Genomic DNA, 17,235 nt, shown 5'->3' with positions numbered 1-17,235 from the left:
CAGAAGAGACATGACAGAGAGACATTACAGGAATAACCTATAGCTTCAATTTTGAGAAAATGCACAGATCTGGGAGCTGGAAAGAGTAATCGTGCAGGACTTCTGAGTGTATAGGTGTCTCAAAGAAAGCACCTTGCTAAACCATCTGGTTCAAGCCTGTTGTGCAATACCATCCAATTACACAAACATGAAGTGTGATCATATATATCTGGAGAAGAGAACCTGTGATCCACAGTCAACATTATCAACATGATCTAATCATGGCCATCCACAGAGGGGAAGGGAGAAAATGATACCAGAAATTACTCAAATTACATAACTCACATCATTGGTGCAGTAATGCCATTGTGGCTACTGGGGTTCACATGGGGAATCACATAAGTGTGTAATTTCTGCACACACTACTCACTATCATATCTGGTTTTGCCTACTATCAGCCTCAGCTTCCAGGTGTTTTTTGCTATGGGTCAATAGCCCTTTGAAGAATACAAGAATAAATTATGTGCGGGACTTTGTCATAGCCCCCAAATAATACACGAAGTGGCTCCGATTCTAACAAGTCTGTTCATGGATAATAATACCCAGTTATATCAACAAATCCAAGTACAGATGACCTGCAGGATGACCAGCAGTAATTTGCAAATCCTGTTCCTCTTTTTCTTCAGTGTTGTGTGTCCTCAAGAAATCTGCAAATGTCCCTTGCTTTTGTACCAGTTCTTGCCAAGAGCCCATCTCAGAGACTTCTCCATTCACAATCACAATGATATTATCCACTTTGGGCAGAACATGGATGGTGTTAGTCACCAGGACCCGAGTCTGGAAAGCAAGAGGACAATTTCTGAGATACTGACCAGAGTATCTTTGAGATAACAGGGGTGGACAATCTGGGGAACTCCAGAAATTGCTGAACTATAAGTGGAGTCCTTGGTGCTCTCTGCTTGGTTGTTGGCTTGCAGACATTTCATTACCTGACTAGGTAACATCATCAGTGCACTGAGGAAGTTACCTAGTTGGGTAATGAAACATCTGCAAGCAAACCACCAAGCTCTGAGAGCACCAAGGACTCCACAGTTTGACCTTGAGCTACATATATTCTTTCTATTGAACTATAAGTCCCAGAATCCCTCACCATTGCCCAGGATGCCTAGGATTGCTGGAAGTTGACCTTCAGCACCATTTGGAGAACTGCAGGTTGGCTGCCCCGGCGTTACAGCATCCTCTACTCTGATATCAGTGGCATTTTCCATGTCAATGATGACTAAATAGGGAATTTCTTACACTCATTGATAAAAATACTTGTAGTTGTTATAATTGCTACTGACCAGTAGGAGGCACTGTATGACCTGCTTGTCCTGTTGGGACTATCAGCCATAGTCTCCATATGATAAAACCCTATACTGAGATTTGAAGTCACAAGCCTTGGCAATAAGGGACTATTAAGTGTTGGAACTACCTTAGCCTGGCTGTCAGTAGCTTGTAGGAAGGGTTTGAGGCCTGGACACATAAGAGACTTCTTGCATGAGGTCCAGTAATCTCAGAGTGCATAAGGAAGGAGAACCAATACTTGTAATCCCTGTAATTAACTGGATGTAATTACAGCCATGGGCCATTCTCAGAATGATTTACTTTGGGTGACTAAATGCTGGGGTGGAAGAACCTTCATGCTGATCTGACAACATCGTTGTAGGAATGATGCCTCATCACAACCAGTGGGCCTAAGCATTTGCACACAACCAGTATTTCAAGCAGCATCTCTCACTCTGGGGCTAAAGATTGCACAACTGTTGGTCCTTTCAAAACCTCTCAAGGTATACTTTTCAATACCGCATTGGATCCTGTTCGGATTATGTAGGAAAGGGCTTTCAACATAAGTGACGTAGCACCAAGTACCTTTTCCTTCAACAAGCCATTTGGCCCAAGAACTTGATTGAAAATGTACTGGCCCACTGGTGCATCCACAGCAGAAAAGGGGTCATCCAGGAGGTAAATTGATGCCTTCGTATAAACTGCACGGGCCAGGCTCAGCCTCTGTTTTTGCCCTCCAGAAAGATTGATGCCCTGTTGTAGTGTAAAAAGATTCTTCTGTCAGCAATGCAGACAAATACTCTTATCATGAAACCAGAGCTTGCTTTTCCTCCTCCTGAGATTTCAGTTGGATTTCCCAGTTTCCTGCATCCTTTAAGTTGGGGAGAAAGTTGGCTGGGCATTGCAATTCAATTGCCCAGGATCCAGGAAATCCAGGCCTTGTTAACACACCCTTTGATAAGCAGGCATGCTGAAATATCAGTCCTGCAAAAGCAGCTGTTTTGCAAAAAGACAGGCAGGTAATTAGGTCACTAAGCTCAGGATAATCTATACTGGAGAAGAGATATTGGTAGCTCTCCAGAAATTGCTGAATTACAATTCCCAGTATCTTTCACTATTGACCATGCTAGCTAAAGCTGCTGGGGACAGAATTAGCAACCTTTGGAGGGTCCCAAAATTAGCAACCTTTGAATCTACAGTGAGTGGGGAAAGAGCTCAAGAATTTTTGTTTTTTAATAAACAGAAGGTTTTGTCCTATGGAGATGCTGGGGCTTGAACCTGGAACTGTTTGAGTGCAAAGCAGATGCTCTATCACTGAACTACAACTCTACCTTAAGGGAACTGTTTTATTTCACTGGTCTATATAGCTGTGTATCAAGCCTGACCAAAAACAGCAAAATTCTACAAAGTTTTTTCTTCTAAAAAAACTGAGTAAGCATGCTGAAGGAGAAGGAGAAGAAAAGGAGAAGAAAAGGAGAAGAAAAGGAGAAGAAAAGGAGAAGAAAAGGAGAAGGAGAAAGACCAACAACACTACCACCATCTACACAACCAAGTGTATATATTCCTTTTTGGCTAGATAAATAATACAGTAATGATCCAAGAACCTTCTCTCCAATTTCTGTCTGGCTTCCAGCTGGAAAACTGTCTATGTCTGGCTGCAGGGCGCAGGCTTTGACCACCTGGTTGTACCATGTCCTCTCCATTTTTTTCCCAAATAGGACATTGTCTTCCACGGAAGCATTTTGTATCCAGGACGTCTGAGGAACAAAGGCTATTGTGCCCTATGAAATGGAAACAAGTGAAACTCATCAAACTGTCACCAGACCCTGAAAGGGGGCATTTGGTAAGGAGAGAGAGATGGCGATGAAAGAGTTCAAAGTTTTTGTTTCCTCAAAGAGGTCCCAAGATGGTGCCCTTTTACCAAGCCAACCAACCTCAAGCACAGAGGTAACGTCTTTCTCAAGGAAACCCAACAAAAGCCCAGTTATGAAAGTGGTGCATCCCTCCATCGAAAGCAACCCCTGAAATCACTCAAACTACTAAAACCATGACGTGAAACACTAGAATCACAACACGAAAGACTAAACTAAATTCTAAACCAGACTTCTCCAATCTGAGTGACCTTCCAGTATATGGTTTTCAATTCCCAGAGTTCCCCAGCTAGCGCAGCCATTGCTGAGAGTTCTGGGAGTTGAAGTCTACATAACCAGACTGTGCTTGGGATGAGGAAGGCTGGCCCAAACCCAAATCTTGAATAAATTATGTTTTAAAAGGCTTTACCTTCATTACTACAGAACCTTCAATTCTTTGCAGTTCACCGAGTAATGCTGAGAGCAGGGAGGATTTTCCGGCCCCCACTTGACCCACCACAGCACACAGACTTCCCTGAGGGATAGTAAGATTTATCCTATAAAGGTAAGAATGCACATCTTAGCAACTTTCAAGCCATATTGTCTGTGGAAAGGTCATGGCACCAGCCACACCAATTCCAAGATAGAGGTCTGGAGGTGCAAATAGGGGCAGGGAATAACATGGATGTTATGAACTTAGGCAGATCCAAATATTGCTGGGCCCAGGAATGGGAGTTCTTGGCAAAACAGTTGCCTTCTCAAAATGTGAATGTTTGCAAGAGTTGCGTGCAAAAATTAATATTTTTCACCTAACGTGCACATCTGTTAACATTCCATAACATGTGCACGTTAGGTGAAAAATGCATTCAAAAGGTGTTAGCGAGGGGAAACAGGATATGACAATAAATGTAGAAAAAAAAACAGAGACATGGGAGTGTGGGAACTGGGCGTGAGGTGAAATTCAGAAAGAGACTGATTTGCTAGACCAGAAAAGGCAGCTGTTCAGATACTTTGGACTTTCTCCAGCCCTATTGCGCATTTGCCCCAGTGGCAAGGCTGCCCCTCACCCCAAGCTTTAATACAAACCATAGTCTTCTGCCTTCACCCTTATCGATTATCTGTAGCTCAATTTCTTTAAGACCATGTATGCATCTACCTTATTTTTATTTTATTTATTTATTAAATTTATATGCCGCCCATCTCCCCCAGAGGGTGACTCTGGGCGGCTCATGATTAAAATCCTTGCTTATCCTTGCTAAGGACATCATGATCATCACTTCGCCATCACCATCATCACAATAATAATAACAGCAAGGATTCTTCAAGTCTTTCCAGTATGATTTCGTTATTAGCTGATTTTAATAGTTTTAAATCAGATTTCAATTGTTTCTCTTTTGTTAGTTTAGTATTAGTAATCTAGGCCAAAAGGAAGAAAATAAGTCCAAGTAATAACAGCAGCAGCATTTTTACACCCATCCCCGACCCAAATGATAAAGAATAAAATGTTTTTTCTACTTCTAAATTTACAATCTACAATACAGAGCATAAAAAGAAGAGGAAGATGGGGGGGGGATTAAAAGATGCTTGCTCCTTGGGAGGAAAGCTATGGCATACCTAGATAGCATATTAAAAAGCAGAGACATCACCTTGCCGACAAAGATCTGCATAGTCAAAGCTATGTTCCCAGTAGTAATGTATGGCTGTGAGAGCTGGACCATAAAGAAGGCTGAGCGCCAAAGGATTGATGCCTTTGAACTGTGGTGCTGGAGAAGACTCTTAAGAGTCCCCTGGACTGCTAGGAGGTCAAACCAGTCATTCTTAAAGGAAATCAACCCTGATTGCTCATTGGAAGGATTGATAATGAAGCTCAAGCTCAGATACTTTGGTCACCTAACGCGAAGAGAGGACTCTTTGGAAAAGACCCTGATGCTGGGAAAGATGGAAGGCCAAAGGGAGAAGGGGACGGCAGAGGATGAGATGGTTAGATAGCATTACTGAAGCAATGAGCATGAAACTGAGTCAACTCAGAGAGGCAGCGAAGGGCAGGAAGGCCTGGCGCGATGTGGTTCATGGGGTCACAAAGAGTCGGACACGACTTAACGACTGAATAACAACAAAAATGGATCAGAAGGATAAGGAAATCTCAGGAAATAAAAACCGAGTTTGCTCTGGGAGACCCTAATTAAAACTCAGGAGCCTGGTAACATCTTTTCAGACTAAAAAAATTATTAAAAGTCATAAGCTTTCATGAATCTTTTTTTTTTTTTTGAGCCAAGAGAGGCAGGAGACACAACCACGCAACCACCATCTTTTACCTATTCAGGCAGGGACAGCTTCCTCTGCACCAGCGGAAAGTTCCATTTGTGACAACGATGCAATTTGGGTCTAACAGAAAAAGGCACAAACCAGCACATATTTTGGTATTTGTATTTTCTACATTACTCAGAAAAGAGCAGGTTTGTTGCAGTATGCATGCTATTTTAGCTTCAACCCAGAAGGTTGGGCATGGAAATAAAAAATGCTAGAAACCTTCTAGTCCAGTGTTTCTCAAACTTGGCAACTTTACAAGGAGTGGACTTCAATTTCCAGAATTCCCCAGCCAGCATGCTGGCTGGGGAATTCTGGGAGTTGAAGTCCACACATCTTAAAGTTACCAAGTTTGAGAAACACTGTCCTAGTCAATTAAATAACATGCATGGCCCATAAAATATTTCCCAACCAGCATGGAGATGTGTTTTCCAGACACTTTGAGGACATATTGTCAAGCCACACACAGCTGGGCAAAAACAAGGAAGCAAGATCTACAGTATAAAGATTTGAGTAAAGTGATTTTAATGTTATTAGATATACAGAATCGTGGAAACTTTAAGAGGAATCTCCCAGCCTTATTTATAGGGAGATGGATTGATTGTGTCAGCCTTGTGAGAAAGCCCAGCCAAGAAGCACACCCCAAAATACTAGCTCTATCTTTATTGGAAGGTTGCATTAGAGAACCTTGCCAGTCTGAAAGTACATCTCTCCCCTTTTGCCTTTACAGTCCAAGAAATAAGGGAGGGTCCCTTCTGAGATGTTTGTCTTGCAGCCATTCCTTCTTTGGGCTTATCTGCCTCTTATCCAAATGCTGTCCTGGCCGTGGCTCTTTCTTCTCTAGCTCAAGGTCATTCCCACACCCCATTACAATTGGAATGATTTAAAACACTTCTTCTCAGATTTCTCTTCCCCCTGGACAAAGTCGTTGTTTATGAGATAAGATGTCAACCAACTGACCTGTTATCTCTTGTTTATAACTGGTCTCCCATTCCTTTCCCAGCCTCCTAACAATCTTTCACATCTGTTCACAAAGGCTAGATTAGAGATTGCAGTGACTAATCTGGTCCCATCCAACCTGCATGAGCTCTAGATGTGCAGGGTTTAAATTCCTAAAATAATCAATAATGTTTATGCTGGTTGGGAAATTCTAGGAGTTGAAGACCACCCATGTAGAGGATACACAAAGCCAGTACTTACTGTGGTCTGAAGAATCAATGTCCACCTGAGTTTGATCCAATTCTTCAAGAGAAAGAAAGGTAGCTAAGCGATTGATGGAAACTTTTGCCTAGGACAAAATACATGTTGACACCATGCAATTAAGGGAAAGTTTGGACATAGTTGATGGGACTATCCAAGTAGTCAATAAATGGTTGGGGGTCAACAGGGGGACAGTAAATGTCTGGGGGTCAATAGGTGGTGGATAAATGATGGAAGGTTGATTGGGGTCAATTAATCTTTTGGGATCTCTGTAGAGCTCCATGCCAGTCCCTAGTCCTGAAGGTGGAGTGGCCAGTGGTGAGACAGTGTTACCCAGGACTGGATGGTCAGCTGCCAGCGAGAATGGCCTGAAGTTGTCTCTATCAGCTGTGTCTTGTTACCAGCCTTCTTTATCTATTATTGTTATTACATTGTTGTTTGTAGTACTATTAGTTAAAGTAGTATTTATTAAATTATTTTCATATAATAAATGTTTGGGGATTGATGAGCAATCTGAAACTTTATAAAGGGGTTGATGAACTGAAGAGTTTGGAGGCCCCTGGTCTAGAAGAAAATCAAGGTGCACTGAAGCTTTTAATTCCTTTTGGACGGTGGTCCTAGATCCTCCTGCCTTTGTTCTGTTATCTTCAGGCAAACCATCAGGGAGATGACCAAGGAAAAAGAGCAAGATGGTTTCTTTGGAGGTGTCAAAATGTTTGAAGCAATTGCCTAATAGGAAGACCATTTGGAAATGCAGAATTGGATTGCATGGAACGATTAACACCACTTCCATTTATGCAATGTAGCCAAAGCAACTCACCTGCACAACAGCATTAATGGAAAATGGAATGAAGGAATGAGCAGTATTGAGAATGTTGACCAAGGTGAGAGAAACAAAAGCTTTCTTAGCATCCAAGACATTTGTCCTATCTGACAATGTGTAGACTGCAAAGATGATGAATGAAATCTGTAGAGAAGCAATGAGAAAAGAGGTGAAACAGTATCAAAACAATATGACATTTTGGGGAGGTCAACCAGAACTCCCCTTTGCACAGCTCACCAGAAAGGTGGATGACTGGAAAGATGCGAGAGAGGCAGAGAAGAGGAACTGAGACATCTTGAGAACTTGAAGTTCTTGAGTTCGGATGCCCAGCACTTTGCTTATGAAGTTCTTCTCCCAGCCATGTAGTTTGAGGACCTTCATGTCACTGAGGATAGTGCTGGTAAGCCTTGCACGGCTATCCTTATACTTTATTTGAGCTTCCTGAAAGATGGAGTTCAAGTATGTAGCACCATCAGTACAACTGGAATTGTTATACTTAGCAATAATTCTAATCATTTGCAATATTACACATACACAGTTCTCTTTGGCCCTGATCCTTCTTGCGTTTCACAAGCTCTCAAGATCAAAGCATGTGTTTGACCTCGGTTGATTAGGCGTTCTTATTTGTCTTATTTTATTAAGTTACGCTATTGCTTTTTATAGATCTTGTTGCTGTGTTTTGCATCGCCCCAGCTGGCATGACTGGGGTGGTTTACAATATTGTAAGTAAATATATAAGGAAAAACATGAAGCACTGGCAAGAAGCCATAGCTGAGCAGAAGTTGCCTACCTGAAAGCTTGGATAGAAGCTACCCATTGGGGCACACCCAAAGCTGGTCGACTTCAGGCTCAGAAGACTGACTTTTTATTAGAACCCAAAGATCCACCAGCAAAAGATATGGAATTAAAGATGTGCATCCAGCAATGACTTCTATTAGTAGCTTCTGATTCATCTTCTGCCCACCAGACGACGATTAAACAGAAACAATGTTCTGACATGGGAATCTGTGGTTCTCACTGTTCCCCCAAAAATCCTTCAGTTGTGTAAGACCACAACTCCAAAAGATGCTTAACCAGCATAGCTTTTAGTTGCAGTTTATGGGAATTCTTGGCCAACACATTTGGAAGGGACCAAGTTATGCCAGGTCAGTCTAAGGATGAAAATTGAATTTATTTATTTTCCAGAAAGCTGCTGAAATGTTATAGGCCCCATACCTGGAGCTGGCTTCTCTTCTTGCTGATCAGAAAGTTCAGAGGTAAGAGAACTAAAAATACAATAACAGCAGTCAAAGCAGATGGTCCGAGGAGCTAATGGATGCAGAAACCAAAAGTAGTATGTAAATGAACAGAACACAGAATATTTTTGTGCATCTCTTTCTATCCAAGGAAATGGAATCAGAATTGAAATATTCATGAGAAAGATTATTAACAACCCAAGTCTGTTCCCTTGGCAGCTCTTTACACCATTTTTAATAAGCTAATGGAGACATCTAGTGGTCAAGTGAATAGAACCCAAGAGTGATTAAATTATTTTGGCATCTGAAGAAGAAAAGCCCACCAGATTTGTGCATCATGTATACAAAATGACTGCATTCATGGATGACACCAAGATATGGCTTTTGTAACCACGATTTGCCTTAGCACCTTGTGTAAACCCCATAGTTATGGATTATTTCAGAAGGCCTTTTTAGGGCAACGTGAAACCCAACTGCAGTATTCTAATACAGGAGGACTTTCAAATGCTTAATCGGTTCAATAACATCCATCTCTACCACTCTTAAGTCCTGTAATTAGGTTACATGCTGATGAGAAAACAGAGCCTTCCAAGTTCCCTTTTGGTAACCAGAGCTGTGTTCTTTTACCTGCCAAAGGAAGACAAAGCAGATGATAATTCGGATAGGGGCAAGCCAAGTCCCATTAAAATAAATAACTAGGTCCATCAGCTTCTGCACGTCAACAGACACCAAGTTGACAATCTCACCAACAGATGTTGATTTTTTTGCTGCATTCGACAGGACCAAGATCTACAGGACAAAAGTCAAATCTCCTTTGTAATAGGAATCTCTTCTGATATTATAGCCAATCTTCATCAAAGTAGTTTTAGTCTTGCTGTGGAGTTGATTTCTTGGTTGGGTCTACATAGTATGTCTGATATCAATCTTGCAAGTCTGGACTTTACCTCCTCCCCCTTGTACTCATGTGAATTAAGGAGTTGTCTGAGCTGCATTCCGTCTGCATGTTTTGGGCTTAAGACATGTTGTTCTCCTCATAGCTTTGGTAACAGATCTCACCTATCTCTGTCAAGGTCATCTTCTTTACTCTCTACATATAACCTGTATCGTTTGCTACTTCAATCCTCCAATTCTCCTCCATCCTTTGATCTCTGAGACTGAACCCTTTGGAAAGGCCTGGATATAATTCACAGGAGCACCACAGAGCAAGAAAATGGTCATCAAAAAGCAGGATTTACCTTCCGATAAACAAGGCCTGTAATGGCTGTCTTTAACCTCATGCCCAGTATGAAGCACATATACATATACCGCTGCTCAAACAGTGTCTGGAGACAAGCCAGAAGGAACATTGCAGCGGCATAGAAATAACCTATCCAAGAAGGAGCTTCTTGATCATTGATGAAATCTAAGAAAAGACTACAAGAAGAAAAGTGATTCTCCCATTCCAGAATGAGAGCCGCAACAACCAAGTAAACCTTTAGGACAATGGCACACCATTAGGATCTTAAAAAGTTCTCTTCTTCCAAATTAGACTATGGCTGCATTTCCACAACTCTTGAAGACCCAACAGTGGCATCTGCATAAAGTTACACAACTTGGTTAAGTTTAACCTTGGTTAGTTTTGATATTTATGTATGGTTCAGTGTATGGTCAAACCCAAGGAAATGGGTTAAATTAGCCATCAGGTTCATTGTGTTAGTGAATGCAGTTTATTTCTAGCTCAGCTGACAGGCAATGGCTCTCTAAGATCCGAAATGGAGAAATATCTTTTCTGTCCTCTGTTACTTGACCCTCTTAACTGAAGATGACATGGTCCTGTTCGCCAAGATCTGTCTGCCCCATGACTATTGGGCTGTTTCAGACAATATTATTTACTCTGATAGCAGCTACTTTCCTGGGTCAGACTCTGTACCAAACAGAAGGTAGGACTAGATGACCCCCAAAGAACCTTGGTAATCCCCCTTTGGAAACAAAATTTAATGTTCTCATACCTCAGTGTCTTTGGTACCAGAAACAAGAAGACATCACAGGTGACCAAACAGAGGGTCCCAAGAAGAAAATAAGTTCCAAAGACAGTCCAGAAAGATTTTAGAAGCTCTTTGCTTTTGCTACCTTCTTGTTGAAGCAAGACGGCAGTCTCATCAGCATTTCCTCTCTCTGTTTGCCTTCTTTTAAATGTCACGGATTTGGTTATTCTGCAGTGAACACATAGCAGTGATCATCTCTGAGTTTCATTTTCAGTATTTTACCTTTTGCTAAGCCTCTCCACAAAAGAGGCTTAAATAAAAATAGGAATAGAAGAAATCAAGAGCTAAAAAAAACAACAAAAAAAATGAATACATCATGAAGATTCACCGGATTCACCGTTGTTCTTTCGTGGGGTGGGCTGTCTTATGCTCAATTATATTTTTCACTATGTTTTGATTATATTGTTTAAAATTATGCTTTTTGTTATCCTGAGTGCAAGGCGATGACAGAAAGGTAGGGCATAGATTTCTTAAATAAATAGGACAGCACGAAAAACAGACACAAACTCAAGGAACCTACTGTTCAGTTCTTGGACAATGTTTATCCCAAGCATCTTTCATCTTGGCAATGATTTCTTCAGAAGAGTTCTCTTTTGCTAGTGACCACAGGTCTTCTGGCTGTAACGGTGTCCAGTAGCCTTTCCAAATCAGCCTGTACAGAACAAAAAAACCAAATCAAAAGAAGAGGAAAAATGGTATGCAATAGATTAATCTATGGTTGGACTGTAAATAAACGTTGATTGATGATCAGTTGTTACTAGATGTAGGAGAATCATCCAAGATCCACCCTGAATCATTGATTGGATGAGTTGTGTCAATCTGAATGGCTGATTCAGTGACAGGTGTCCACACCCATGAGCGGAACTCCACACAGCCAAACGGATTGGAAGGCACCTGATTGGACGGATTTGGGAATTTGATTCAAAGGAAGTTTTTGGCTTAATTGCCTTCAGATCAAGGCTTGGCACAGCCCTAGTTATTTCTAAGCCTTACAAGCTGTGATGTCTCTGGTGTTTCTGGGACAAGACTGTGAAGTGCTTTGGATTCAAAGGCACAAGGTGCTTTGGGGTACACACAAAGCATTTCTCTTTTTTATCTTATGTCAAACTTTTTAATTACATCTGCACTTTGTTATTTGGGTCTTTTGGCCATACAATAAAATAAAAAAACCTTTTCCTGCAGCTCCTTAATCCAATGCATCTGTTCCCCAGATTGCTCTGCAATTGCTTCTCTGCAGAGGCATAATATTACTGTCAACATCCCATAATGACATTTGCTTCTGAGAGCAGCCTTGATTAAGAACAGAAGGCAGCCCAGTTTAACTGGGAGCAGAAAAATGCTTAGCAAAATATCTTGCCCAATCAAACAGATGGATCAGAGCAGCAATTACTTGTCACTTAAAAGCCACGGGCAATATCGTTTGAATTCTTACCGAGCAAACCACCAGAATGTGATTTTGGAAACAAAAGAGGCTCCAGATTCAGGACAAGGATTCTACAAATGTTTAAAGAAAAGGACAACTCTCAAATTCATAATACATAATATTGCTATAATCAGTGGGAGAAAGCAAATTATTGGAATGGTAGGCAACAGGACTTGCATTCCAAGAAGATTCAACAGAAATTAAAATTTATTTATTTATTAAATTTCTCCCCGCCCACCTCCCCCCAGTGGGGGACTCTGGGCGGCTCACACAAAACATTAAAACCATAAATATATAGAAATACATAAAACATAAAAATTTAAACAAACATTACTAAAAAAGGAGAAAATCCAAGAAGTTGATGGATCTGGGGCTGAAGACAGCAGGCCTCTATGGGGCTAGCCATCCCCATGCTGGATGTATTCCCTCCCCACCCCAGGCCAAGTGAAGCTGGCTCTTAAATCAAATCTTCAAAATTCATCTTCAAACCAGTCCACGGTATCCATTCATACTGGATTCAAAATAACTTTGAACAGATAAAAGACCCCCTACCCAATAAAGAAAAAACCAAAAGGTCAACTACTTACTGAGTCATTGCTAACTTTGGAAAAGAAAGGTGATGGATCTGTGAAACAGCACAGCACTAGTTGTGATAAAACCAAGACAAAGTAAATGTACAAAGAAAGATGATGGAAGGGCTGTTCTTTGAATCCCTGCCAAAAAAAAAAAATTAAATAGAAAGGCTGCCTCCATTCTCATTTTTGTGATGGCCACCAACTGGTTATGTCACTGTTAGCGACCCTGTAACGGTCTATGGGAATGACCTTGGGAGACAGGAGGAACAGTCACAGACTAGGCAATGGTCAGATAAGCGTCAGCTGAGCCCGCAGAAGGAATGGGGGTGTGGCAAATGTTTCAGAAGGGACTCTGTCTAGTTTCTTGGTCTGTAAAGGTGAGGGGGGAGGGATGTATTTTCAGACTTTCAAGTTTCTGCTAATTAAGATAGAGTTCATACTTCTGGATGTGCTTCTTGTCTGGACTACCTCACAAGGCTGATAGACTCAGACTTACCCCTTTCAGAGCATGGTGCATTTTGAAGCTGAAGGAGAGAAGAGAAGAGAAGAGAGACAGCAGCCAAAAGACCATCAAAATGCCTGAAGACTGGATGCCTTTCATCCGTTCCATCTGGATGAGAAAAACCACTAGGATCTAATGGGGAAAAATGGAGGAGAAATGCTAAACATAAAGGCTGTATGGAATATAGTTGCATCTTAGGCCACGTTCCAATCGGCTTTTGATGAACATTGTAGAATGCAGGCATCCAGAATATCCCTCAATGAATATGTTTTAAGGAAGGCCCAACTTTCTATGAGGTTTGTCCCCTTGTTAAACTCCACTTTAAGTCAAACAGTTTCGCCTGAACTTCAGATGAACTCTGCCTTCCTGTAATTTAAGTCCATTAGATCAAAGTCTACCTTCCAGGGCAACAGAAAACAAGGCTTGATCTCCTTCTGGGTAACAGCACATCAGCCATGGTGCTTCTCTTTTCTTCATGCTAAAAATATCAAGTTCCTTCTTCAGATGATCACAAGTTCTGAAGCAAGGAAGCAAGACGACTGGAGTGTGAAAAACAGAGACAAACTCATTGTTCTCACCATGGTGGCTAGTTGTATTGTAGGGCTAATTATGAGTCCGAGGGCCTGCGAAACCCCTTGGTTTGCTTCCCAAAGAAGGTACGAGATGGTTGAGATGTGTAGCACTAACAAGGCAAAGCCAAGAATCTAAAGAAAAGGAAAAGAGCATGGTCAGAGAAATTTGCCACTGAGATCAAACTGAGATTCCAGCGTTACTATATAGTTGTTATTATTAATTTGCATGTCCCAAATCTTCCAGACTCATTTCCAGATGACCACACATATATGGTACTCAAATGGAAAAGAGTTAGAACACACAAGAAGAAGACCAAGCTAGAATTGTCAAGCTAGAAGTTACATTTAAACCTCGTCTATGCTCAAACCTAGTTTTCATGGGCATGCAGGAAAAAGAAAACTTTTCATTCAGAAAACAAGAAGTTATAAGCCTGTATTTATATTTAAGTGTCCTGAATCTCTGCATTCCCCCAGAAATGGTGCTCTCGTTTTCCCTATCTTTAGAATGGAAGTCAAGATTTCATCTTTAGCCAGGTCTTTGGAATAGAAATGTTTGGGTGTCGAATTTGATAAGCTCAATGTGATTGCAAGTCTGATTTCAGCAACTATTTTAAATTGGATTTCTACTGCTTTATTATTCTTGTGTGTGTCTTGGCCATCTTGAGCCCTCTAGGATGAAAAAGAAGACCATAATGATGACGATGACCACCACCCATCAGACATGGTTCACTATGGCTGTAATCCATCTCCTGGACTTGAACCTTACCATTTTTGCTTTGAAGAGAGCTGACATCCTGATATAACCCCTGCAGTTTTTCTGAAGGTAAAGGTAATAGAAGGGAAAAGAAACCCAAAGATAGATGCAAGGAATCCAAACTGCCACAGTGCTTTGAAAGCAGGACGTAAAGCCCGGGAGATCCATCCACCATGTCTGATTCCAACTCTACAAAAACACGAGATCACAAAACCACAAGTGCTGAGATCAAAATGTGTACTCTGTAACTGTCAAGCTTCCATCCTGAAAACCTATTAAAGCAGTTAAACTGATTTAACTAAACGTGATAATCACCAAGCCAACAATTGATATTAGCAGAAAGGTTCAAAGGCATTGCTCGAACATTACTGTCCCTTCAAATAAGACCTACATAGTAGATTTAAGTTGTAAATTTAAATGGCCAGACTTCTGTGACCTTTTTTCCTGCCTTTCCCAGGCAAAGGAACTCTTAGGTCCCTCTTTTGTGAAAGGGGTGGCAGTTTCCATCTGTTTCCTGTTTTGATCCCAGCTGGACCAGTGATCAGCATGAGATCTGCCTCCCAGGATACTACACACGGCCCAGCAACTCCTCCTCTTTTTCCATCTTAGCCAGAGGGCATGTTTAAGAATGGCCAGAAGTCCAAAGTCTCTTGATTATTTTTTTTTTGCTCCTCTCCTGCACCCAGTCTATAAGGAAAAGTTTAACAGTTCCCCAGACTGGCTTTTTGTTCTGTTACTTACCTCCGACTAAATCTGACTTGAGGAAGGAACTAGGAAGGAATGCAGTGAAAAATAAAAGCTTTACAAGAAAAAGAACGGATGGACAGAGCCCTCTTACCAGCGAGTGGGTGTGCAGGCATGTGTACATAGAAGAGGATCGGGGCAGAATGCTTTGCCCGTCCCCTGGACAATGTTTGTCCGGTTTCTGTGCACGTTAAGCTTACCCACCCAGGTCAAACACACGCAGAGCAACAGCCAGAAAGGAGAGGACCTTCTTGCTCACCCCTAGCTCAGCAGCTGGATTCTGCTGGGAACCGCATAACCCCAGTGCCCAGCTCATAATCTCGGTGTAGGGCTTCTGCCTTGCTCCTTGCAGATCCAGCTGCTGACTGTTCTCATTCTGCAGTACTTATCTTCTTTGGCTCGGTGCTGAGTTCTGCCTCTTCCAAGGGGCGGGGATTTCTTTGCCTAGAGCTCCTCCCCCACCACAGGGGAAAGCAAATCAATAGAGAAAAGATGGGGAAAAGATGAGGGTTGCAATTTGTATACAAAATAGATGCCCAAGCTAAATTCACTGTAGGCAAAGAATCCTATAAACCAGTGTTTCTCAACCTTGGCAACTTGAAGACGTGTAGACTTCAACTCCCAGAATTCCCCAGACAGCCATGGAATTCCGGGAGTTGAAATTGAAGTCCACACGTCTTCAAGTTGCCAAGGTTGAGAAACATTGCTATAAAGACTGTTTCTGGATGTTATTACAAGAATATCTACTAGAGCTTAAAAAAAAAAGCTCACCTTGGGTGGATTCACTCATTGCATTAAGCCCTGTTTTCTCTAATGATGATTTGTGGAATAAACCACAGTGGCTGGATTCTCGTGACCAGTTAAGCTCTAAATCTTGGTTCAAAACCTTAAACCCAAACTAAATAAACCACACTGAAGGATAGCTGTAAGGTACCATCCCAACCTCTGCATTCACGGGAGCCCGTTTTAAACCAAGAGTGCTTTGAGGATGTAGTAGTAAAGTTCACTGGAGGTTAAATGCCTGGCTTGTTATAAAATAATCAATAAACCAGACTGGTAAATGATTCTCCATAATTGAAAAGCAGTCTAGGATTGATGCAATGGCTTAGATACTTGCTTTAGTTGATAAATCAACCATGTGTGCTAAGAATTTAAATCCTGCTACAGTCAGCATCTGGCTGAGACATTGGAAGGTCTGAAAAGGAGGAGGAGAAGATTCCCCACTTTTCTTTGTACAGAACTGAAAATCAATAAGAAATTGTGGCTGAACTAAAATCATGGCAGGAAAATCCAGATTCAAGTGACTTTGTGCTACTGAATCTCTCTGAGCCACACAATGTGGCTATTGTAAGAATAAAACGAAAGGGGACACATTGCCTTGGGCTCTTGGAGAAAAAGTGTGATATAATCTAACCGATAAGTATTGGAGTTGGCTGGTGGGATAATCAATACTGCTCCCCCCACCATCCTGAACTGTACATCGTCTCTTTATATAGAATTATTTTTTTTAGCTAATTTAATATGGATATTTATATTTTTACTGTTTTATTGTTTTGGATTTTGTGAGCTGCCCAGAGTCACCCTCTGGAGGAAATGGGCGGCATATACATTTAATAAATAAATAAAATAAATAATTAATCATAACTGCCCAGGCTGGGGAAGGTACTGAATTTGACATGGAGATTCGCACGCATCACGCTTTTGCACTGCAGCTTTGAACAGTAGATTAGGAGATGCAGAATTCTGCCTCCCAACCTTTTGCCCCAACTTGTAGTATCTCAGTTTAAGAAGTAAAAAACCTGCCTTGTTTGCAGTTCTGTCCCCCAAAGATTGACTCAGGGGTAAATGTCCTCAATGCCAAGGTCTGCATGGCTGTAGAACATTTAACCAGGTCAGTTAAACACAATACGCTTGGTTAGGT

At 41.4% G+C, this 17,235-nt stretch overlaps 1 protein-coding gene across 5 annotated transcripts in view; it reads right to left on the bottom strand.

Annotated features, from left to right (window-relative positions):
• The window catches only part of ABCC6 (ATP binding cassette subfamily C member 6), a 31,216-nt gene extending 15,281 nt beyond the window's left edge, over nucleotides 1-15,935 (bottom strand). For 3 of the 5 annotated variants that reach the window (XR_015797436.1, XM_007433651.4, XM_025170146.2), the window contains exons 1-19: nucleotides 15,574-15,935; nucleotides 14,583-14,759; nucleotides 13,823-13,948; nucleotides 13,239-13,376; nucleotides 12,755-12,880; nucleotides 12,177-12,238; nucleotides 11,265-11,396; nucleotides 10,709-10,912; nucleotides 9,956-10,133; nucleotides 9,348-9,509; nucleotides 8,701-8,793; nucleotides 7,723-7,926; nucleotides 7,483-7,629; nucleotides 6,663-6,750; nucleotides 5,471-5,540; nucleotides 3,586-3,712; nucleotides 2,910-3,086; nucleotides 1,891-2,058; nucleotides 615-816 (exon numbers count right to left, since the gene is read on the bottom strand). Coding sequence is in view for 4 of the 5 variants with exons in the window: in XM_007433651.4 (XP_007433713.2) it covers nucleotides 615-816; nucleotides 1,891-2,058; nucleotides 2,910-3,086; nucleotides 3,586-3,712; nucleotides 5,471-5,540; nucleotides 6,663-6,750; nucleotides 7,483-7,629; nucleotides 7,723-7,926; nucleotides 8,701-8,793; nucleotides 9,348-9,509; nucleotides 9,956-10,133; nucleotides 10,709-10,912; nucleotides 11,265-11,396; nucleotides 12,177-12,238; nucleotides 12,755-12,880; nucleotides 13,239-13,376; nucleotides 13,823-13,948; nucleotides 14,583-14,759; nucleotides 15,574-15,630 (2,638 nt within the window). In the remaining variant the exon portion in view is untranslated. Of the gene's footprint in view, nucleotides 1-614; nucleotides 817-1,890; nucleotides 2,059-2,909; nucleotides 3,087-3,585; nucleotides 3,713-5,470; nucleotides 5,541-6,662; nucleotides 6,751-7,482; nucleotides 7,630-7,722; nucleotides 7,927-8,700; nucleotides 8,794-9,347; nucleotides 9,510-9,955; nucleotides 10,134-10,708; nucleotides 10,913-11,264; nucleotides 11,397-12,176; nucleotides 12,239-12,754; nucleotides 12,881-13,238; nucleotides 13,377-13,822; nucleotides 13,949-14,582; nucleotides 14,760-15,408; nucleotides 15,553-15,573 lie in introns of those variants that run through there. The other 2 variants (XM_025170143.2, XM_025170144.2) reach the window with 2 other exon arrangements.
• Between the last annotated feature and the right edge of the window lie 1,300 nt (nucleotides 15,936-17,235).

The sequence above is a fragment of the Python bivittatus genome, unplaced genomic scaffold (assembly GCF_059951505.1).
Source record: "Python bivittatus isolate LINGU-HERP-01145 unplaced genomic scaffold, Pbiv_v1 ctg000560_np1212, whole genome shotgun sequence".
Taxonomy (NCBI): Eukaryota; Metazoa; Chordata; class Lepidosauria; order Squamata; family Pythonidae; genus Python; species Python bivittatus.
This window is presented reverse-complemented; position numbering and strand designations above follow the sequence as displayed.